The sequence below is a fragment of the Lotus japonicus genome, chromosome 5, assembly GCF_012489685.1.
Source record: "Lotus japonicus ecotype B-129 chromosome 5, LjGifu_v1.2".
NCBI classification, from domain to species: domain Eukaryota; kingdom Viridiplantae; phylum Streptophyta; class Magnoliopsida; order Fabales; family Fabaceae; genus Lotus; species Lotus japonicus.
In genome coordinates, this window is record NC_080045.1 from 6,070,470 (window position 1) to 6,095,993 (window position 25,524).

The 25,524-nt window shown below is 32.5% G+C and overlaps 1 protein-coding gene across 1 annotated transcript; it reads left to right on the forward strand.

The window, feature by feature from the left end:
• Nucleotides 1–19,389: 19,389 nt before the first annotated feature.
• On the forward strand, nt 19,390–23,526 carry LOC130717899 (transcription factor bHLH74). The gene is made up of 8 exons (XM_057568298.1): nt 19,390–21,058; nt 21,186–21,416; nt 21,624–21,689; nt 21,803–21,871; nt 22,122–22,193; nt 22,494–22,640; nt 22,714–22,795; nt 22,880–23,526. The coding sequence occupies exons 1-8, from the start codon at nt 20,489–20,491 to the stop codon at nt 22,900–22,902; spliced, it is 1,260 nt and encodes a 419-aa protein (XP_057424281.1). The 5' UTR covers nt 19,390–20,488; the 3' UTR covers nt 22,903–23,526.
• Nucleotides 23,527–25,524: the final 1,998 nt, after the last annotated feature.

Sequence of the window (25,524 nt, forward strand, 5' to 3'; positions counted from 1 at the left end):
GAGTGATATTAGAAGCAAACAAAGCCTTGTATGCAAACGTGACTAGATCTAGATCTACAATCAGGAGGAGAGACTAATTTACTAACATTTCTAACAACTAACATTTGTCTAGCTATAAAAAAAAATTGTGAAAAAAAAAACTAAATTTGATTCTTCCTGATGGAGAATCAATTTTAACCTTTATGAAGGTGAAACCAAAGATATGTTAATTTTGGGAGCTTAACATTTGTAAAGGTAAAGCATGCAAGATTGCAAAGTTTGGAGTTAGACCCTTAACGCAATTAAGAGTTTAATCATGTTATCGAGTGCTTTCTTTCCCACGTGTGAACCCTCGTGTTCTCATATTTGTGCTCGATTGCAAAATCTTGATGCTTGAAGACTTAAAACAAATTCATGACGACAACGATGAATCAGTGCCGGCAAAGCTGGAGATGGTTCCGGACTGATGTCGGAAATAGCTGTTATTCAGTATGGAATAATAATGTGTAATAATCATGTCATTTCAAACTTTGACCAAGCCATTTAACTTGGAAAAATTCTCTCCATTAAGCGTTTAATACGCTATATAATATAAGATCAGATAGTATAAGGTCTAATTGTATCAGGTCTGATAGGATAAGACTTGATTTTTTTTTTTAAAAAATATAAAATTTTAATACTATACAACATATGATTATAGACTGTATAATTTGGTGTCGACAGTAGTGGAAGGTGATTATGGTGGCGGTGGTGGTGGATGGTGGTGGTGGTAGTAGTGGCTGTAGCGGTGAGAGTGGTGGCGACAGTGGTGGTGGAGAGTGGTGTTCGTGGCGGCGGCGGTGGTGGTGGTGATAACGATGACGGTATCAACGATGGTGGCAGTGGTGGAACATGGTGGTGGTGGCAACGATGGTAGTGGTGATGGCGGCTGTGGTAGTGGCGGCGACGATGGTGGTGAAGGTGGCGGTAGTGGTGATATTGACGATAATGATGATTGTATCAACGATGGTGGTAGTGGCGGAGCATGGTGGTTGTGGTGGCGACAGCGCTGACGGTAGTGGTGGTCATGGAGGTGGCGGCGGCTATGGTGGAGATGGAGGTGGTGGTAGTAGTGGTAGTAGTGGCAATGACGATTATTGTATCAACGATGGTGACAATGGTGGTGGTGGCGGCGAATGGTGGAGATAGTGGCAGCGGTGATGGTGGTTGTGGTGGTGGAGGGTGATTTTGGTGGCAGTTGATTAAATATATTCAAGTAGTTTATATATCACACCTTTATCATGCATTATATATCCATCATCTATAGGGTGGATTAAACAATACATCATTTTAATGTATAAGAGGAGATTGATGTATAAACTATACAATGTGAGCACCAAACAATGGATATATAAATCCATAATGTATTGTTAAGTTTATACTATCATGAATTTCAAAAAAAAAATTATACTATCATGTCTAATACGACGTAAAATAAACCCTAAAAGAAAGTTAAAGGAAATGAGATCAAGAGGAAATTGGTGTATATATAATAAAATTGTCCAACTATTAATCCATATATAATAGTGTTAGAAAGAGTGATCAATGGGCTTGAGGAATCATGATAACATTTCAGTATTAAGACTGATATTATAATTTAGAATTTTATTTTGGAGATTATAATAATTTTTTGAAACCAACTTTTATTTATATATATATATAAATGTATTAAAGAGTGTTATATGTATATAGACCTTTGGTTTTCGTGACATGCACCATCAACGGAGGGTTTTAACCGTCGTTAAATACCAAGTGTAAACAAAATAATTAGCAGGATTTAAAAAAATTATTCACAATTTAAATCCATCGATATCGACAGACATATGCATGAATAGAAGTATTCAGATATGAGAATCCCGTGTGAATCTTCCTCAATTGTGGTTTTATTTTTCCCTAATTGTGGTGGTGCTACATACTGGAAAGGCGCGGCAGTATCATACAAGACACAATAGAGCTCCATTTTTCAGAGATTGGTACAGAACACTTCAACGCTCAAGTCAGTGTTTGGGTTAAGAGAGAATATCAAAGACTCAGTTTAGAACTCAGGTGACAATGCTAATAAAAGAAAAGCGGGGAGAGAGATTAAATTCTATATAATTTGACAAAATTACTTGAAAGTCTTTTATCAACTAAGAGTGTTTATATTATTTTAGTCTTTTTTTTCCGAAGCACCAAAAAAAAAAAAAATTATTTTAGTCTTTTAGAAACACCGAGCTTTCTTTCTCTCACTTCTTTTCATCATTTTTAAACAAACAACTTAAAAATCATACTTTTTTATTTTCCTTTTTTCTTACATACCAAACATACCCTTGCACTGCCACATCAGTTGAATGACCTTCATTATATTTCTTCCTCCATTTCATATGAAATTCTGAAAGATACTAATATGACCTGCCTCTATTTCTATTTATTTTTTCTTCTCATTTTTAGGCTTAGCTTTATATAGGTAGACAAGATAGTGATATACTTTGTTTGATTAGTCCATTAATGTGAAAGGTCCCCTCGCTCACAAGCATATATATATGCTATTGTAACAGAGATGGTCCCAAAAATATGTTGTATGATATTGCAACTTGATTGAAACCTAAAAATCAAGTGTCACATTTCTTCAGTTATAGAACCGTAGAGGGATAGAGAAAAACGATGTGTGTGCATGTTTTTGTGCTGTGATTGTGGGTACTGTCCCCTGTAGACAAGCCATGTTTCACCCAGGGAGGCCTTGCTCTACAGTCTGATTATATTACTGGCTCTTACTATATATCAAATATCATATCTTCTCATTCAAATTTGGTCTTGTCCTTCTCAATGTCCTCAGGTGTATCTCTGAATATCTCTGAAGTCTGAACAAAATGGAATCTATATATGCAATTTGAGCTAGCTCTTCCCTCTTGTCAATAAAATTCCATAGTAAGAGTTTCTTTCAATTTTGTTTTTGTTACTTTGTATAATTGTATTCAATTCAATTTGTATTCAGCAACTGACACAGGGAAGTTGCACGGGTCTCTTTCGTTTTTTATATTTAAATGAAAAATATAATAAATTAACTTGAAAATTTTTTATTTTGATTTTATTTTAAATTACGAATTTTGAGGTTTGAGTTTTTTAATACATATTTTCTAAAATATACTTATTTATATTTTCTCAATATTGAATTAAGTTCATAAATGAATACTAAAATAAATAATCATTCAAAATTCTTTTGCTACGATGAAAGTCATATCATCATATAGAGATATTGTTATTATCAAACACGTAGATCAAGGGGTGTAGGTTGTTCTAGTTTAGGCGGATTTTTCGAGTTCGAGCGATTGTAAATGCATTTGCTTTTAAACAGCACATTATTAGGGATGGGTGAGAATATGTTGGACATGACTAATCTTTTGCACGCATAAATATGTTTGATCTGCAAAAGCAAAAAAATTGGGGTCTAAACCTCAGCCATTATCTATGGAAGGCTTTTTTCGAATCAGCCTTGACCTTTTTGAAAGCTTGATCTGTCCTAGTAGCATGACATGACCTAAGACTTGATATAAATGAAGCAATTGACAAACGAACTAACTTATTTTGATGGCTATACATAATGGAGAGTATAAAAATTTATCATGGTTTTTAAAAATAGGGTATTTAACAAATCTATCTATCTATATACATATGTAAATGAGACTTGAATCATATCATTAAATGCAATAGTAGAAATAAAGACCCTTATTTATCTCATTGAAAAAAAAATTCAAACTCATGACTTTTCATTTTCCATATTACTTACTCACTATCCTACATGATAAAAAACCAAATTTGCCTATATAAAAATATTAGGCACTCATAAAATGAAACTAGGTAATGCTTTCATATATGAACAAATATCAAGAATTAAAATTAAAATTAAAATATAAATTATTAATAAATAATTTAGACAAAATAATTTTGAAATTAAAATTTTCGCAATAAGGTATTTGTGTATTATTTGAAAAAAAACTTATATATTTTTTGATCTATTATATATTAGTGAAGATGACTTGAGAAGGATGAAACTATTTACAAAAAAAATGAATACATTTAAATGTAAAAAAAAAAAAAATTTACGTTATTTAAGTTTTTTTAAAAGAGCTATTAAAGCTAAAATTTATTAAATTTTCTTTTTGATAAAAACACACAAATTATGTTATTACTATAATTTATATGATAATATTAAAAAATTATTATTTCATATAAAATATTTCAAACTTACATAATTATTTTTCATATAGAAAAGTTAATGAAGTATTAAATTATTAAAACTAATTCAATGCTGTGTGGTATTCAACACATCTTTCGGGAAGGGAACGAAAAGGTCAATAAGCTTGCAAAGATGGTTGTAACCGGGCGGATTTTCTCTGGGTCTGTTTTGATAATTCTACTGCTGGTTGAAGGCTGTTTTGTGCTTGCCTTTAACCTCCTTGTGTTGTTGTTGAGTGCCCAGCTTTGTTGTTCTGCTACTCTCGTTGCTTTCTTTTCCTTTCTTTTTGTTATTGTTTTCACTTCTATTTCTTGTTCGTTTGTATCATTACTGTGTTTTCTATCTTTTGTTTTCCAGGCTTGGTGCCCTATTATTAATATATTGATTTGGTTTTTCCAAAAAAAAAATAATAGTTCAATGCTAATTATTAAAATAAACTATTAAATTTGAGTATGTATTTTTTTACACAAAGAAAATTATAAATTGTCTTAAGATTTTTATAATACTTATAATTAAAAATTAGTTTTAATATTCCTTTAAAGTATAATAAATTTTATATAATGTTAAAAAATATTGTAAATAAACACTGGTATTATATCTAGTATTTAGTAAAAGACGAAACAAACAAATAGACATATACTTCCTAAATTAATAACCACTCATACTTTGAATTCTAACAAACAAATTTTATATGTCGAACAAAGTGATATGATTGGCTGAAAATTAATTCTTACATTTCGTCGATATATTAATCGTAACAAATAGAAAAACTGATTTCTATTTGAAAAGAATTTAATTTAATTTCACATTACAATCTACTCATTTTAGAAAGAATATAGCGGTTCAAATTATTTTAGTTATCAATTAATGATTTCAATCATAAAGAAATTCATTTATAACTTATATGAAGCATTCTTTAATTCCATTCAAATGTACATTAAAAATAACCTAATTTTATGTTTATTTTTTTATTACACAAAAATTTGTAACTATTGTAACTGCATATACATTAAAAAAGCTGAAGTATAATTTAATTAGAAACTTATAATCATAATTAAACATAGTCGTTATTTCAATTGAACCATGGTCTAGTCGAAACTTTTATCATGATATATATGTTTTTAATTACTTTACGGTTTTCAGAGAGTTGTAACTACAAATGTTTAATATTACCAATATATAAATATAATGTAGTTTACCACTAAAAAATCAGAAGCAAAGCTTTTTTGTTATCACCAATAGTTAATATTTAAACTTTGAGTCATGGCCTCATTCCACACTATTAGTTTATTGGTGATTTTCATGACAAGTTTTGCTTTGGTAGTCCAAACAGGGCTTTCAGGTGAAATCGACTATGCACCGGGGCCATTGTCGTCCTACGTAAAGTACATAAAAAATTGTGCAGGAAAAATAAACCAGACGTGTGGTCATCAGATTTTCAATAGTGTTTTTTATGGTAATCAAACTGTTAGTGTTTCTTGCTGTTTAGATCTCGTGAATGACATGGGACCACGTTGCCATGAAGACTTGACCAATTTTCTTTTGATGTCACCAAAGATCATGACCAAAAGGATTCTTATTTCACAAAGAAGTAAGAAAGTTTTCGCAGATTGTGTTGCACGTATTCCTGCATAAGCATTATGTAACGAAAGAAATAATAAACTCTATTGAAGAATATAATAAATGCAATTACATTATTTCATAAGATATAATATAAAATAGTAATGTTTTTTTTTTTTCGGTTCATGAGATTTCATTTTTGTTTCAAAATTATGCTATCATTGGTTATGAATTATGGTTCCTAAAGGTTTGTTGCTGACTTGTAAAATCGTTGGAATACCTTTTATCGACTCCATACACGAGCCGAAATGTGGTAGCAGGTAAAAGATACGACGACTATTTTAATTACCACTAAAGGAAATATTTATTGCCGAAAAATGTGTGTTTACTTAGTAGTGAGTGATGACATATTTTAAATTGATTACTATAATACTCATTTCCCAACCATTTTTCTAATTCTAATGTAATGCCAAAGTGCTGAGATTCTAAATGAATTGTATATTAAATCACCACATTAAGGTGGTTGGGATCCTACAATAACGGATATTTTTTCGATGTGCTCCCCCACGAGATTGAGGTAGCGTTTGGTGACGGAACGGAACAGGACAAAACAGAACGGAACGGAACGGAACATAACAAGATGGAACAGGACAATAATGTTCTATGTGTTGTGTTTGATAACTCCAAGTCAATAGAACAGAACCATGATTTTAATTACATATATAACCTTGCATGTTTAATATTTGATTGAGGAAAACAAATTGAACCCAATTGAACATTTTGCATAGAAACCGTTTGTTATTGCTTACTTCATGAAATAATCACTTATTTCTTTAAAATAATCACTTATATATTGTTTAAGTTGTTTCAGTATGCTATTGAAAAAAACAGAAACCTAATTATCTATTTAAGCTATTTTAAGTGCGTTTATTTACATTAAAAATATTGATTTTTAACAATAATTTTTTTAAGAGATTTTGAGAAAAACATAAGTTGATTCGTGTTCGACTACTCTAATTAAAATCACTTTTTTTTTACTCCCCTCATCTATCATCATAGATTTTCATTATAAGCTAAAGTAACTGTTTCAAATAATTTGTTTTCAGCTTCAGCTGGAACAAACACAAAAAGTGATTTTTCTAAAATAAGTTGAATTAAATGCATTCTAATTAACTCGTTTATCATTGCTTACAAAAACTGATTTTACTTTTGAAAAAATAATTGATTTTATTTTAATTAAGTTGATTCGTGTTTGATTACTCTAATTAAAATCACTTTTTTATCTCCTCTCATCTATCATCATAGGTTTTTATGATAAGCTAAAGTAACTGTTTCAAATAATATGTTTTCAGCTTCAGCTGAAACAAACACAAAAAGTGATATTTGATTAAAAAAGTGATTTTTTGATTTTAAAAGCGATTTTTGATTTTAAAAGTGATTTTTTGATTAAAAAGTTATTTTTCCAAAATAAGTTGAATCAAACGCACTCTAATTGGCTCGTTTATTATTACTTACAAAAAGTGATTTTACTTTTGAAAAAAAAATTGATTTTATTTTAAGTGATTTTTTTGAAAAAATATATTTTTATTTAACTTTGTCTACAAATATAATAAGTGCTTTCAATTTTATAAGTTATTTTAAACTATTTAGATACATAAAATTTCAAATATAAATTAGGGGTATTTTTGAACTTGCAAAAGTTTTAAGAGAGTGTTCCGTTCCGTTCCCTTCCGTTTCACCCCTTTTCAGGGAACCAAAGTGTCTCGTTCCTGGAGTCTTTGTCCCGTTCCGTTCCATCTTAAAAACACGACAAACACAGAACGAGACCCATGTGTCCTGTTCCGTTCCCTTCTCACCTGTCTACCAAACGCTGCTACCTAGCCTCAATGACCACTAATACAGCTCAAAGTCTTCGATTTGTGTCCACCCTTTGCGCTCATGATGTCTGGGCCTTAGAAAGTACTTTATTGATCTAGTGTTTTGAGATTTTTAAGCTTACCTGAAAAAACATTTATTTCACATAATATTTACTTTTGTCCAAAAAATGACATAATATTTACTGATATTGCGGATTTTTCTCTTTAGTTAATGAAGAGTTGTTCAACGACACTTACATTGATAAAAAGAAAATTCCAAAGAGTGATACTACAATGTAAATAAGTCTTCAGAAATTTGCATTGAGTTAATTTTTTTTATGCGAATAATGGTTTTTTTTTTCTTTCTTAATGTTTCTTCCAAAAGCCCCAAACTTCTATTGAAGCTTATTTAGCACAAAAATATATTGAAATTTGTGTTGAGTTAATGCGATCAGTTAGTCACTTTCAAAAAAAATGTGATCAGTTAGTCTTGTTATTTAATATTAATGAATATGATGCTCTCGCAGGACTTGTAAAGTAGACCCAAAACAAAATAAAGCCCTTCCCATTTAATTTGGAATAAAGAAAAATAAAGCCCTCCAGTGATATTTTTTGGGTCAACAAGCCTTTTAGTTATTGTCTGATTGAATGGGCCTATACTAATCAACAGAAAACCCTCCTTGAAAATGTGAATAGATAGATCCAAGGGCCATTTAACAACACAGCCGGCTATCTGGCTTTATGTTTACACGCAAACCAATGACATCATGATAGAATTTTGCTCACTTTTGATAAAAACAAAATGTTCACAACCTCAGAATTCATATCATATTGTGTGTTTGAAATCAGTGCAATATTAACAATGTTAGTGTGATATGTGAGGATAATGATCTTGATTTAAAGTGTGAAATTGTTAAATAATTTTAGTTTGTATGATGATTCTTTACAATTTATATTATATACCGAGGGAATTGATTCAACCATCAGTAACTTTTTGGTACAACTCTTGACAAATTGATCAACTGCCTGACCTCAAAAATGTCACACAACTTAACTTTTATGTTACAATTTTGGCACCTCAAAATTACAAGTCGGTGAAAAGTGAAAAGTGTTCAACAAATCAAAGGAGGGAAATGAAATACACTCAGTTCCCAAAATATAAACCAATCAAGGGACGGGAGGAGAATAAAAAACAGAAGAGTCCCCATACACGATTTTAAACTCTCAAAAGAAAGATTATCCTCTCTGAAATGTTAAATTTTGTGTTTATTTTTCTCTTTATAATTACCAAGAGGGTCACATTTATTTAATGAGTCATCTAAAGAGGCAAAGTAAATATTGAATAAAATCATTTAACTTTTGATGAACTAATAATATTTTAACATTTGTCATGAACTATTTTTCTATGAGACATGTTGAATTAGAAATTCAAGTTCATGGCAAATGTTAAAATATTACTAAGTCATCTAAGCTAAGTGATGCTATTTTATCCAGTATAAATGTTGAGTGATTTTGAGAGATGTAAACATGTGAAGTTTCCACATGACACAAGCTCACTCACCCTTTGCCTCCATTAAGTATCCACAAAGTAACAACCTTTGCAGCCACAGATTAGAAATCATTAGATGATAGACTACAAGCGAGAAGGTTGAGAGTTAACAGGGAAATAGGAAGCAACAATCGGAGCTGCAGATCGCTTGATATCCTTTTCGGGTTTTCGTGACAGAGATCCTGCTTCCACCACCGCGATGTCGGAGCTCTTGTCTTCTTCCTTGGACTTGAAGCAGCAGAATATGGCTGAGAGCAGAGTCATGGTTTCACGTGTGGAAGGAACTTGTTATTATTGTTTGTGAATTTTGGGAAAGATAAGAAATTAAGCGCAGTGAGAGAGTTAGGTAGGACATAAGACATGGGAGGATGTATTTATATTGTATAAAAGCTTTGCTCAAGAAGAATTTTACTTTCTTGGCTTCCTCAGCAAGGAAAGGACCCAGCAACAACGACTTTGACTACAATTGCAATGATGCTTTTAATTAATATTTGTTTGTCTTATTAAGGAAAGTGTTACTGAAATTGTATGTATATCAGAAGGTATACAGACACCTGTTACTTATCAAAAGGTTCTTACGTAAGATATACAGACACCTGTTACTTATCATTGTTGAATAAACTAAAGATAACATTAGCAAACCTATTCATAACATCTGGTTCCCAGGAAATAGTGAATGTTATATCTGAAACTGAAAAATCTCCCAATTATATTTTCATGATACAATTTATAAAACATAAGTTTTTATAGTATATGCTATACTTTAAAAGCTTTACAAGATCATCTTCTAGGGAAGCAAGCGCTAATATGTACAATCATATATTGTTGGTCAACAATGCTGATAAAATGTTGATGTTTTGAAGGATACTCCAACATTATAGAAGATGGTTAGCATCAAGTTTTCAAGCTCAAACGCTCATATGCTAATGTGTTAAAAGATGTTGAGTGCTAAAGCAGGTAAAACAAGTTTCAATGGTTAGAGTCTTGACCAGATTCTTTTGAAAGATCATGATTTAGCAGCGCATCTTCTTTTGTGAGTGGGAAATTCTTGAAAAGAGGAATTGTAGATGACCAATTGATAAAATTTCAGCCACTTTATATGATCACATATATATGGATTACAGTGGAAGATCAGATGATGAGTGATTGATAATTGATTGGAGGGAGTATGCCATAATTCCTTTGGTGCAAAATATTGCCCAAGATGTTTTGTGTGTAAAAACATAGAATGCTCAGCTTCTGATGTGATTTCTATTTGACAAGTACTATGAGAAAAAAGGTTCTATGATTCTAAAAGAGCCATTTCTTAGAATAAGGGATGATTGGCCAATCCCTGAATCTGTAGTTATAGTACTGCATAACTGCTACTGAGTGTCTGAGTACTGACCATGTTCCAAAACTTCCTTAAATTCGATCTCTAGGAAAGTGGCTGGTATCTCCTAATCTAGATGTTTGTACAATCATCTTGTACATGCATGTGATCTATCACTAATTTCTTTGCATGTTTCTCATTAGGTTCAAGATATTTTAGTATGGCTTCTCTTACTCTATCTGATATGCAAGTAGTCCAAAGAGAAATCTATTTTTCAGTGCATATGGCACTCTTCTAGGGATACGATCTAGCATAACTTTAACCTTATTGGAGGTTCTCATGGTTGCTGAAAGAAATTGAGAAAATATAACTGTCCTATCATCAAGGCTTTCCCAGAATGTTTTCTCAGATCTTTGTACCATCTTCTTTTCTTGTTCAAGGAAGCTTATCTTCAAGAATTCATCATTTGAAAGGCAATCTTCAGCAATTTCTGATGTGATGAGTTCATAGAGTGCTTTAGCTTTTAGTAATCTTCCACAGATTCTAATGTTCCCTTATGATTTCATAGAGGAACCATAGAACTCTTTTGTCCTTTTAGATTATCTCTGATCTCTAGCTCTAATGTTCCCAAGTTATTTGGGATTATTTGAAATCTTCCAACCATGTGATCAATAGTTTCATCATCTTCTGCTTTGAAAATTTTATTATGTGTGAGCACATTGCTTCTCATACTCCGCTATACTTAATGCACAAGTTATAAAGTACTTTGTTTTTTAATTCAGTAGATGTTTTCTCCTTTGATTTGGACTCCATTTACTTCGATCTGTAACATGCTGGTTCTTTTCATCAAATGGCTTGTTATCCTCTGTTTCAATAGCATCCCATAGGTCAACATTAGGAGACTCAATAAAGAATTTCATTATTCCTTTCAAGTATTGGTATCCTTGCCATTGAACACTAGCTAGTGCCGAGTGGGCAAGCTACTGATTATCCTTCAGTCAGATAGGTGATTTCTGTGTGAAAAAAATGACACAAGAAATGGAGATTTCAATTGTGTAATTTAATTTTGAAAAATATTTTCATTTTGCTCAATGTATTTTAAAACACCAGATTCAAATCTCTTTAGATGAGCTACATTAAGTGAATGAAAGAGATAGAAGAACACATAAGCAATTTATCTTAGTTCACCTTATCCAAGAGCTATAACTCGTCCCCAAACAATCTTTTGGATTATTTTCACTATCTTTCTCAAAGATTACAACCTGATAAATTTTGCACACTTAGTCTTTCCAAGTTGAAGCAGATATTATTCTTCACCTTCTCAGAATCAGGACTATTCTTCTTCACCTTCCCATACTCATGACTATTAATTAACCAAGCTTTCCAAGACCTTTTCCAGATATTCTTTCACAGCCAGCATTTCCATGAGTATCAATCCGGACCGAAGCTACTTTTTTACTCTAAAACATCCATCTTTTTGTAGTGTAGGATATGAGTGTAACTTACACATGTATTGATTGCTATTGCTTGTAAAATTGCATTCTAAAATAGTAGTGAAGCGTGATTTTCTTTCTCTTATAACTTTTTGGTCTCATTCTCGCACATATTTGACTCTATGAAAATTGCAGGCAAAAGGCTAGCAAGAGTTGGATGTATGTTAGCAATACTCATTTTAATATGAGCTCCACGAAACTCGTATGAATTTAAACTAATTAATAAAGAGTGTTAAAATGTGAGTAGTGCCAATAGCACTCATCTTTTAATTTATGATAAGAAGAGCTAGAGAGAGCTAGGTGATGATCACAATTATATATCCAACTCTGCAAATAGGTATTCCGACCAATATTCTCATAAGTTCCTCTCATTTAACCTGAATTAGGTTATTTCATTCCAAAAGAAAAAAACGAACGAGAGCAAATTAAGCCAATTACAGTTTTCAAATTCTGATTAGGGAGAATGATGCTGTATTTGCTTAGTTTTGAGAAAATTGTTCTTACTGGCTGGATCAACCATTAACATCATAACTAACATTAGCATACAGAGAAGAAGAAAATAACAAAACTCAATTGTGAATAAAGATGAATGTCTTTTATGTTATGATGTTAACGCAAGTGACACTCAAAAAACATATACTCATTTCCTCTTATAAATAAGGGTACATTAACTGGATATGTGACGGGAAAAGAGATCCGGGAAGCCAATGATTCATAATATGGCCGCCAGCTGGTTGCTTTGGTCCTCACTTTTTTTTATTTATAAAATGTCTTTTTAAGAGTGTATTTTTAAGGATTAAGTTACTGATCTCCACTTAACGTGATCTCAGAACCTCGAAAGATTAGTCTCATTGCTGTCGGCTGTGGGGATACCTTGGAAAAACAAAAAATAATTATTTTTAATCGCTGGAAAAACCGGCATTTATGGAAAGAAAAAGATCTAATGTTAATGCTCCAAACTTGTTTTCTACGTGGAAATATTAATGCCTTTGATACTATTGCTCCCTTCATTGATTTGATACTTTGACAAGCTGCATTAGAGAGGAAGCATCCAAGTTATAATCAGCTTCCTTAATAAATAGCAGCCTTTGCAGTTTAAGTAAAGCAAATCTAATCATGATTATAATTGCATCTCTTCCTCCGACCCGCATGCTTCCATCTTATGGTAGTTTTCCCATAAAGGATAATATCCTAAAACTTTCTTGGCCATCTAATGATGCAGTTTAAGTATAGTTGTACTATGTTTGCATTAGATTCTCTAATTCACTATTAATTTTATATTAACTGATGGGCCAGTTCATTGGGTTATATCCACGAGAAGTCTTGTCCAATTGGAGAAGTGGAGGTTGGCATTTGATGACTTTATGTAAAGAAAAGAAAGGAAAAAAGCTTCTTTAGAAATAGACATGAGAAATACTGGCATCTTAGTGCTGCTCCTGGCCTAAGACGACTAGGAAATGAGAAGATGATGACCAAACACACAGCTCAATGAAATGGTGAAAAAATATTAGTAGAGAGAAATCGATAAGAAAAATAAGAATTTATAGATTATTTGGTATAGTAGAAATAGAGAAAAAGAAAAAATGGGAAAAAAATGAGATGTATCTTATCTCATTTTATTTGGTTGAGAAGAGAATGAAAAGAGAACATTTTGTAAGGTCTAAATGAAATATTCTCTAAAATTTAAAGTCCTAAGTTTTGAGTAACAACAACGCTCTAAAATAATTGAGCAAGTGGAACGCAAATCTACTCAAAGAATTTCCATGTTTCAACCTTTCAAGAAAGCTAAACAATCATGGTCCGGAAACAACGTCGTCTGACGTCCAAAGAACTAGCAAAGAGATATCATCGTCTTGTACAATCAACAGGGTTCGGAAGCAATATGGTATGACAGTCTTAACATTTAGACACCATCGTCCAACAAAAAGGAATGTGACCTTAGTTGAAGGAGCTAAATAGATCAGTTGGAGTAACTAAGTCAGAAGGAGCGAAGTAACAAGAGGAAAAATGTGAAAGCACATAGCTGTCATATCAGGTCAAATCGAACAACCACCTATCAACCCTAGACACTCCTTCACTAGAAAGTTCAAAAGGATGTGGCTAAAAAGAAAGAATTCAAGGAATGATTCAAACTTTCGAAGACACTCATCAAAGTACAACGATGAAGAAGAACAAAGCTCTAACAAGAGTCTCATGTTGTGTTATGAGTGCAAGAGGCCCGGACACATGAAGAGTGACTGTCTCAGACCCACACAAAGATCTACAAAGAAGGAGAGACCTGGAAATAAGAAGAAAGCGCTCCTCGGTAGCTGGGATATTGATCTCGAAGAATCCTCAGATGAAGATGAAGAATTCAACGACAAGGGACTCTTCTCATTAATGACCTCCATAGATGACATGGACAACGAATATAATGAGGTACAATATGAGTCCCTTCAAAATGATTATGATTAACTGTTAACTCATTCACATGCTTTATATTTCAAGTATAAACTGCTGAAAAAATAAATTCTCAAAACTTGAAAAATACTTAAGTTCATGCCAAGCTGAAAACCTTAGTTTAGTCAAAGAAAATAAGGAACTCAAAGACAATGACTCAACAAAGGAAATAATCACACTAGTAAATTCTTAAATTGATGATTTATAAAGCTTTACTCTTGGTCATAATAACCTTATAAGACTTGTCGACAACAACCGATCCATCTATGACAAAAGTGGACTTGGTCATAATGAGGAAGACGAGACGCACTCCAGTTACTCATCGTCCCATATCACATTTCCATCGTCCTCCGCAGCTTCGTTCAGTCAAAAGTCATTTACTGTTAGAGTTCTTTGCACCTAAAAGAATGAGTAAATATGGGACAAAACTAAGCACTTGGAGTTAAGCCCTGGATGTCGGATTCGACGGCGACATCATAGAGTCTTTTGTTCTTCTTGATGTTTTTTCATGTCTATTAAGCTATCCATGGAAATGGATAACTAATTTCTCTTTTGTTGGGATTTGACGTAATTGAATGATAATTATATTTTTATATGTCCTTCTGTTCAATATAATGCAAGTTCCTTTGCAATGGTTTATTGGTTTTCTCGAGATCTTCATGTTATATCTTAGATTGATCACCCAATGTATATGCTTGATTCAACTTGTGAGTGGAAGCTACAACATTCTGAGTTTGAACTAGAGTTAATCACCTACTAATCCTAATTTCTAGTCATCATTTAGGTTTGTTAGTCACTTAAGCATCTACACTTCATGATAACTATTTGTCTTAATCATGCGAGACATCAATGATAAGGATTAAGCAGTTATTGTTATCCAGTCATGCAAGACATAAATGAAGTGTGATTTAACTGGTGTAGATGAATCATATGCTTAGACTGGGTTTGTATTTGAATCACTAAATTGATAAAAAGTCAATCTATGAAATCAAAACTCTATCTTTGTTAAATCTAAATAAACACCAAAAATGGGTGTTGAGACTATTTTGTTGGTAACATTCTTTAAAAGGCTCGCTTTCTATTATTTTGGTTGTTTTGGTCGATGTTGGGTTTTCGTTGTTGTTTTTCATTTTTCTTCGTTTCTTTATGTGTTTTCGTTGTATCGCTCATTGTCAAGATGACTTGTTTCTCGACTTTGATTATTATATCATATCTTTTGCTCTAAAAAATTTTTCTTTAAAATTGCAAATTTCTATTAAATTTAATTATAATTTTCCACATCCATCATTCTTTCTACGAATTCATAGCATATTAATATATATATATATATATATGACAAATTAATTGAGTATTTATATTTTTAGGTTGTTGGTTAATATGCACTTTTCTCATTACCGGCTATAGTTTTAATAATTATCTATTTATGTCAATTGACTAATATTATTCAAGTGGGAGAATGTTAGATTTTTATTTATATTATGTTGATTAGAATTAACCAATTAATTAGAATGTCTAATATCTTGATTTTTTAATAGATAAATTAATGAAAATTATGATTAATTATACTTCTTGGCCATTTGAATATTGAAATTGGAATTTTACTCCAAGTGACCTCTGGTGAGTTGAATGATTCACTTATAGCTCGTTAAGAGGTTTATACCGTCACGTGATCAGTTATAAAATACTCTCCCACACTACTCACTTTGACACACTATTAGAAATATAGGTCTCGTTTGGAAAAACAACTTAATTAAGCGTTTATGGCGCTTATGACTACAAGCGCTTATGACATAAGACATAAACGCTTATTCATAAGCTATTTAAAAAAAATTAAAAAAAATTGAGCTATATATAAGCATAAGCTCTTTTTCATAAGCTATCATGAGTAGCTTATGAAAAGAAGCTGAAAACAACTTATGGTAGGTGTTTTCATAAACTCTCCCAAACACTGACATAGTAGTTTTACTTGCACTGAGATTTCTCTTATTCTCTTCACAAGAATCAATCTTCGTGATATTTCTTCATGATCGGTAAACATCAATATCTATTTCTTTATCCTTAACAAGAAGAATGTGAGCGTGTTACTAATTCAGCGATTCCAAAAGTAGATATTTGTTGGGAAAGACATCAAATCATTCCATGAACGGATAACAACATCTGTAAATCTAAAAAAATCTAAATTTATTTAGCGAAAATTTCTATTAGAAGTCTCACATTAGTTAGAGAAATGACTAAATAAGTGTTTATAAATGGTAGAACAAACCTCAACTCTTGAACTAGCATTTGAGTTGAGTTAGATCTCTTTAATTCTTATATGATATCATAATCTATCCTAGAGATACATTTGTTATGAAGACCTCTCATATTTGTATTACTCATTGTTCATTCCACGCTTCAGATGTCCAGCTCTGGATGTGAGGGGATGTGTTACAAGTCTTACAATTACTTAATTTATAACCAAACTAGTGTTTATAAATAATAGAACAAACTTGAGCACTTGAACTAGTTTATAAGCTGAGTTAAGTCTTAATTCTAATATTTTCAAACGAGTTGTCACATGTGAAAATATACTGCACACACGCTTACAAGCAAACCAAATAGTATTAAACACACACTCCGTGAAACTTCTCATGTACTATATGATTATGATGATTATTTCATGTAGGTCCAATGATCACACGCTTCACAATCAGTTCCGAATGGCCAACCCAAAACAATTAAAGAAAACATTTCCTAGGAATTATATTTTATTCTAATTTTTTCAGAAGTTTTATCATTTTATTTAACTCTCTATGCGTTGTCTCACTCTCATACTCTCATTCTTGATCTGATCATGACTCTCTAGAAAATAAGCCGTTTATTTCGCCAAAGAAGAAAATAAATAAATAAATTGGTAGGTTTTTCCAGCAAGATCACAACCATGCCACAGGTTGACTAGATAATTTTTGTTTGACTGGAATTTCTCAAGGACAAAGCTTCACAGGCTACAGCTGGAAAACGTAGCAGGACAAGAAGGTAAAATTGATGATTAGATTCCATTATTATTCCTTATGTTCCTCATCCCCAAAGATAAAAAAATACTATAGCAAAAAAAAGAGTTTGCTGCTTCAGGATTATTACATTATTACTTAAATAAATGCTCTTTGATAAAGTAGAACCACTAGATACCAATCAAGCACGTAGATTAATGGTTTGTTCTAACTTAAACAAAAGTTTAAGTTTCAATTTATATCAATGTAGTTGTTTTAACTATTACGTAGGAGGAGTTTTTCCGCTCAAAATAGTCATATATTCAAGTTAAATAGGATTGTCTCAATGAAAGATAGTTGTGGTTTAAAAAAATTAGAGAAAGATCGAGATATCATAGCCTGCACTGCCACCACACACTACTCTCTGATACATTTAATCTGGTCCTTACACCTGTCCCCATGTGGTCCACCACCCTTCATTGGCACACATATTGAATGGTTTAGGAGAAAGATTTGGTGGGGTCAATGTTTTGGAAACCAGTGAGTGAGGTTGATGAAGGATCATGGAGGTTAGGTGTATATAATTGAGGGATCTAAAAAGAAATGAAGCAAGTTAGTTGGCACTGAGTAAAATGAGTGTATAACAGCAAAGAGAGAGAGAAAAGCTTATAATGTTACTTAGAACAGTTGGCAAATGTGTCAGTAAAAAAAAGAGAAATGAATAAAAAAACTAAAGAAGTATGTTTGTTAATGAATGCAAAGGAAGCAAGCTTGGCCTTCAAGAGAAGCACCTCTGGACGCTTTCAAAGCAAAATGCACACACAGGCACACGCCCCTGAAGAAAAGGAGAAACTTAATTAAAATATTACTACTTAATAAAGTGATTGGCTCTTGTTTGAAAGATGCATAAATAATTATATAAGTCTTTGAGAGTTTTTAGGTGAATAGCTTATAAATTACTTATAAGTAATTTTAAACTTATTTTCATAACTTGTTTAGATTAACTTAAGTTACTAGTATGATAGCCTAATTGGAACTTGATGGAGCAAAATTTCCTAAGTTCAGAGTTCAATCCTACTGGTAAAAATTCTTTCAAATAAAAAACTTAAGTTATCTTTGGATCCAATTAACATCACTGCAAATAAGTGTTAGCACTCACCCGAGATAAGTAATATTCTAATGAATCACGATGAAAATTCATTTACATTGGAGCCAAGTGAAATTCAAACACACTTATATATAAGTACTTACACATCCCCATAGTTGAGTTTTGATAAATAGTTTAGTTAAGAGGTTATAACATAAAGTTTCGTTTAGAAAAACTTATTTGAATTTATCTTATAGAATAAGAGTTTATGACTTTATGCAAGTGTTTGCCATTATAGAAATAGTTTATGGTTTGCCTATAAATTTTGTGCAATTTATTTTCAAATGCTATTCAATTTAGCTTATGAAAAAAATCTTATTACGTTTGCTTATATATTTTCAACTTATCTCAATTTTTTTTTAAGTGAACTTATGAAGAAGGGTTTATGTGATAAGCACATAAATACATTGTTTTCCCAATGCATCCTATGTGAAAAGGAGAAAATTTGAGCTTCTTTGCTTTACTGATACAAAACATGAAAACATAAAAATAACACATCTTACTACATTTTTTATTGAAGTTGGGGTTCGATCTTCGCTCATGAAAATGTGACATAACTTGTAGTGAGTCATTCACTATTTGGTGAGAGGAGCACCTATAATAGAGATTAGTCATTACAATCGATGGTGTGTACCTTGTGTTAAAAACAATGACTCTTAATAAAAAAAATTGATTAGTAAAAGTAAATAATTTAAAATAAAACTGAAAAATCATTACAAGGAGTAAAGTACAGAAGAGAAAAGAGATTAGGTTCTTCTGCTTGTGCAATAATTTACCAACAGGAGCAGTTGGCAGTAGTTAGTCTGTCTTTTAAAATGATACATGTCATTTCATAGCTTGGGCAGGTAAGTAAAGAAACACTCTCCCACACTCTCTCTCTTCAATTTGTGTCTTTCTCTTTCTAGCTTTGTAGCTCCTGGTGTTGTCTGTAATCTATAAAAGTTAGATTTTTATGCTACCTTTGGTGTTTATGCTCACTACCCATTTCATGAAATTTGTTTTTGCTGTCAAATTTATTTACATCTAAGCAGCATTTGATGCTCTCTGGTGATATTGTCAGAACACACCCCAACTAGAGGAACTGTGTTCAACTTCAACCTAAACCCTGTCCCTTTCAGTTTCCCTCAGTCATTGCAGGATTTGAGTAGAATTAGATGCTTTTGGTCTTTCCTTGTTCTTGGATTCCCATCCTTGAATTTAATAGCAAGAGTTTCAAAACAGCACTTCTTGTCTTGTCTTTTAAATCAAAATCTTAAAAAAGATATATACCAACTGTTTGTTCTATTGCCTCAAAGAGTTGCAATTGCAAGCAAGGCAATTCATGTAATGGAAGATTTGATGGAATGGAGATTTTAGTTGATGTTGTGTGGAGTTTGGACAAAGGAGAAAAGGGAATCTGCTTTACTTGCAGTTTGATGAGCTGTTAGCTAATCCCATTGTCCATGTCCTTCACCTTTATGCTCTCACAAGACTGAAAGGTTCACTTTCTTGTCTCAGAGGAAGCATTTTATATATATTTTTTGAAGCAGTGTAGACTTTGATCCTAAGGTTCTTGAAGGAAGAGGTAATAACCTGGTGTCTGACGAGTAAGATTATATTCCAATTTACTTTTTCTATGTAAGCTACTACAATGAGGGTTTTCTTTTACTTTAACTTCCTCTCAGTCCTATAAAGCTGCCAAGCCCTTTGTTCCTTGTTTAGTCCTGCAAGATATCTCTCGAACCAGCTTAGTCAAAATTCACTTTCCCTTTAATCATTTGCAATTGTTTATTTCTCATGTTTCATCATATCTAGATGCAGCACTGGTGTGAATCAGACTGCAGAACTAGGATTGTGGTCACAGGTTGATATATATAGAGAGAGAGGGTAACTTTCTTGGTTGTGACTGTTTAGTTTAGACTTTAGAGTGTTAGAAACTATTGAATCCAAATGGGGGGTCAAGAAAATGCTATGAGGTTTCAACATGGAAAGGAGAGTATTATGAGTGCAAATGTTTCAGAAATGGCCATTAGTTCTGTGTCTTTGGCTAAACCTTCAGAGGCAGCTAATCCTTTTCTTGCTTCTCATGCTTGGGATCCCCTTGTTTCATTGAGTCAGGCTCAAACTTTTGGAGGGTCTTCAATGGTTTCTCATGGTGAGTATGCCAATGCAAATGCTTCTTACCCTCTTGTTATGGAGAATCAGGGAATGGGAAGCACCTCTCACCTTGTTCAATACATGTCTGACTCAAATCTTAGGGGCATGGTACCCAAGATTCCCTCCTATGGAAGTGGTAGTTTCTCAGAAATGGTTGGCTCCTTTGGCCAACATGGGTCTGGTGATATAACCAACACAGGGTATCCACAACACTATAATGCTGGCATTGAAAGGGTTCCAATTAATTGTGAGCACTCACAGGTTGAGGACTCAACCACTGAAGAGGGAGCCCCAGGATCTGCACCTAGTGGAAATAGAAGAAAGCGTGGGCTTGATCAAAATTCTACCTTCAATCCAAACAAGGTTTGTACTTTGTTGACTGTAATACATCAATGAATCTCATTTAGGACTTGGAATGTTAGTTTCATTGTCTTGTTTATGTGGTTTTGTGAGCTAATAATGAATGAAATCCTATATGAACTCCAATTAGAATGCTGAGGGTGATGAACTGAAAGATTCTCCTGGGAAGATCTCTGATGGTTCAAAAGAACATGAAAAGAAACCAAAACTTGAGCGGAATGCTAGTGCAGATTTGAGAGGCAAGCAATCGGTGAAGCAAGCTAAAGACAACTCAGAAAGTGGAGAAGGTTCCAAAGATAATTTCATTCATGTTAGAGCTCGTAGAGGTCAAGCCACAAACAGTCACAGCCTTGCAGAAAGGGTACCACCACCATCTTTCTAATATGTTTGTTATGAGAAATCCCTTTGTTCTATTGTATACATATAAATGTTTGGAAATCATTTTAGAATTGATTTTACAGCCTAAATCAATTTTAAAGAAGTTGATTCTGAGTGCCAGAATTGATTGTGAGAGAAAATAAGCTGATCCAAACTTAGTCCTAATAGTTGTAAACCTTTTTGCTTGCAGGTAAGAAGAGAAAAGATTAGTGAAAGAATGAGGTTGCTTCAAGAGCTTGTTCCAGGATGCAACAAGGTGATTTGATTGAGAAGATTAGTTAAATGATTTTCCATGTGTGTTGATTTTTCTGCATACTATGTTCTCTTTGTTTAACTATGACAATAATGATGTCTTTGGTTTTCTATCAGATAACTGGCAAAGCAGTAATGCTGGATGAGATTATAAACTATGTGCAATCACTGCAGCAACAGGTTGAGGTATGAAAGTACTGCAGTGCCATATTTAATGTATCAATTTAATATTCAAACTTGATCTGTTTTGTACTGTGCACATGCTTCCCTCCCGGGGAAAAAACTTAAAAAAATGCATAATAATATAATGGAATTGATTATTTAACTGAATAGTAAATGTTAAGAGATATATTATAAGTCAATCACACAATTCCATAGAGTCAATTCCATCATTATGGTTCTGGGAGTATTCATCTAATTAAGGTTTATTTTGCAGTTTTTGTCCATGAAACTTGCTACTGTGAACCCAGAGATGAATTTTGATTTAGAGCGGATCCTATCTAAAGATGTAAGTGAAAGTCTTATAGCATGTTTGAATCAGCTTATTTTTTCTCATAATCAATTCTGACAGTTAGAAGCTACTAACAGAAGCTTCTCCTCAGAATTGATTTTAACTTTAGAATCAATTGTACAAAAAATTCCAATCCTGCTATCAGTGTGTTTCGTGTAGAATCAATTTATTCTCCTATTCTTTGAGAGAAATAGATTTCCATTAGAAGTGCTTGTTACCATTGTTAACGGAAATCCAAACATAGGACATGGATGTGAGTACACAAAATTATTATGACTTCATTTCCCTTTTGTTTAGATTCTCCAATCTCGCATAGGACATGGAATTGGTGGTTATGGTGCTGCTGGTGGTATCAGCTCCTCTCACCCATTCCCGAATACAAGTTTCCAGGGAAATCTAGCTGGCATGCCTGGTTCATCAACACAATACCCTCCTTTGCCACAGGTAAAAAAAGGGTAAAATTTCTTTTGATACAGTACTCTTTGTAAAATTTCTGCTGATATATATCCCTTTGCAGAATGTTTTGGACCATGAGTTCCAAAGCTTCTATGGAATGGGATATGATTCCAATACAGTACTTGACAATTCGGGACCTAATGGTAATAGACATTATCTTTTTAATTTTGATTATTTGTATAATCAATAGTGTGTGCTTTATTCTAATTTGTTGTCATGTTAAACAGGGCGGTTGAAAACAGAGTTATAGTATCTACAATATATAGCCTTGTTTCTACAACAAAGACTTCAGAATTTTCCTGTTGACCGCACAATTTAACTGAAGTTGAAGAAAGGAAAATAAAGGTTTTAGTTGTATAGGAAGGATCTTTCTTAATACCTAACTCTTGGCTCTTCGATTTTTTAGCAGAAGATGACTTCGTTAGATTTATCATTGGAAAAATTACACATGTTATGTAAATGTGTGTAAAATCTAGATCATTAAGAACATCCTGCGGTGGTGGTCTTAATATAGTGACATGGAGGAGCAGTATTTGAGGAGCATGCAAGGGTATGCAACCATAATTACTTTTTGTGAAATTATTATGTATAGAGTTGCTGGGCTTGGAATCTTGAAGCTCATTGCTTTCAACATTGTTGCAGATAAGATCATGTGTGCACTTTTGTAAGGATCTCTGGTTGTTTTTATATTGTTCTTTTGAAAAGAAAATTTACTGAGTGAAGAGCTTCTTAGTGCATGAAGGGGTGAAAATGCTGCCACTTGTATGAGTGTGTGCTAGAGATGGTTACCAATGCTTCAAAGAATGTCCTCATCTTTTCTGAGTGTTGCTTTTATAACTCTTTAACATGGGAATTACAAGAATTTAAATTGGAACCTGATACTTCCACAATTACCGTTCTCTCATATATCATATAACCCATTTTATTGAATTATGGTTGAATTATTTTAGATCAACCTAAAGTGACCAAAATCAATTAGAACCTAGTTTGTTGTGTTTAAAAAGACACGGTTCCTTACCTGCACCAGTTGAGAAAGTGTATAAGTGTTTATTTCATATATGCATGTAGTCCTCTATTCCTATGTCAGAAATGTTTTTTTTGGTCATTAGGGGAAGTTTGTTGATTAATGACTACGTGCATGTTTGGATACATGGTGAAATATTACAGTGAGCTAAAACTATGGTAAACAAACAAGTTTCCTTAGCTTTTTTAGCTATTCGCTGTGATTTTGGCTTCACTGTAGTTTTTCTATGTATACTCAAACATTGCACTATGAAAAAGAAAGGTAAGTGTGAAAATATCTAAATCGGTATGAATATAGGGTTTTGGACTTTTGGTTGACAAATGATAGTGTATATTGTGCATATTTGCATAGCAATTGCTTTTTGTTCACTGTCAATGACCATATTTTTCCCCTTTCATGTTTTATTTTATTTTATGTAAATGACAAATTACAAGGACTTTCGGATGTATTTCAAACACATTCAATAGATTGGATCCATGTTTTTATAAAAATTACTCCCTCCGTTCCTATATATAAGTCACAAATAACTAAATCTCTTAGATTAAGAAAAGTAGTTACTAGTAATAAATTTGTAAAAAAAATGATTTACTTTCCTAGACTACCCTTATTTATTTTCCTATGATTTTCTCTCTCCAAGTTAATACTTCTAAAGTTTATCATCTCTTTCATATTAAATATGAGGGTGAACTTGGAAAAAATTATTTAATGCTTCCTAGATATTAGAAAGTGACTTATATTTTGTAACAAGATTTTTTCAAAAAATGTGACTTATAATAGGGAACGGAGGGAGTATTTATTAACATGTTTTTAACCCACATCTTTACCCGTTTGTTTTCTTTCTACAACATTTTTCAAAAAGGATGAGTGTAAATGAAGGTAGTGTGTTCACCTATCTAATCTTCAAACTCCAACACCAAATATCCCTTTCACTACTCAGGATAACCCGTTCCTACACAAGTTCGAATCAATCAAAATACCTGAGAGGATCAACCTAAGATATAACATGTAGTATAAGAAAAAATAATTGATTCTTTAACATAGAATCATAGATTTTGTATGGAAGGAAATCAAATAGATTACATGAGTATCAAACTAACTAATCCTAATCTCAATAAATGAGAGATCGGCCATGGATAACCTTACAATCATAAAAGAGAAGAAACCGAAACTGTGACGGTTCCCCGACAATGAATCCAGCTTCAAAGCCTTCTTGCCAGCCTCCCAAACCTTCCTTGGTGCTCTCCTTCGAGTTCTCTCTCCCCAAGTCATGGGCTTAAGTTATCATCCAAGATCCGATGAAAATTTTGTTTTCATAGAATATTGACAGCACAAGTGCTCAGAACCTCTTTCTGGGCGCTCAACGCCCTATTTCCCTCAAGGCAGGGTTTTCTCCACCGCCAAAGCCGCTCAACGCCTCCTCATGGCCGCTCATCGCCTTTTTTGCATAACCTTCATTTTTTTTCCTCTATTGAAAAGGCGCTGAGCACCTTTTTGCTATAAACTTTCAAAATAGTTCATTTCTTCACCAAATCTTATATTTCTCTTTAGATCTTCATTCCTTCAACAAAAAACAAAGATTAGCTATGAATTAAACCATATTTAAGACATAATAATATTAAACTTGAATATTTACAAACTATTGCGAATGAGGGATTGTTTGAACAATAATTCACATGTTTAGAATAAATAAGTGACAATTCTAAAATAAAAACTTAGGTAAATTTGACACTTATCATTAACAATGCAGAACATATAAAATCTGTAACTCTTATGTTTCATCCTCACATATTTATTAATCAATATATTTTTGTATATTTGTTTTTTCATGTATATTGTTACATATTGTTG

Excerpts from the sequence above, each read along its gene's own strand:
- LOC130717899 (XM_057568298.1), top strand. The coding sequence starts at position 20,489 with ATGGGGGGTCAAGAAAATGCTATGAGGTTTCAACATGGAAAGGAGAGT. Across the intron at positions 21,417-21,623 it reads GTCACAGCCTTGCAGAAAGG|GTAAGAAGAGAAAAGATTAG; the intron begins GTACCACCACCA and ends TTTTGCTTGCAG. Across the intron at positions 22,194-22,493 it reads AGCGGATCCTATCTAAAGAT|ATTCTCCAATCTCGCATAGG; the intron begins GTAAGTGAAAGT and ends CCTTTTGTTTAG.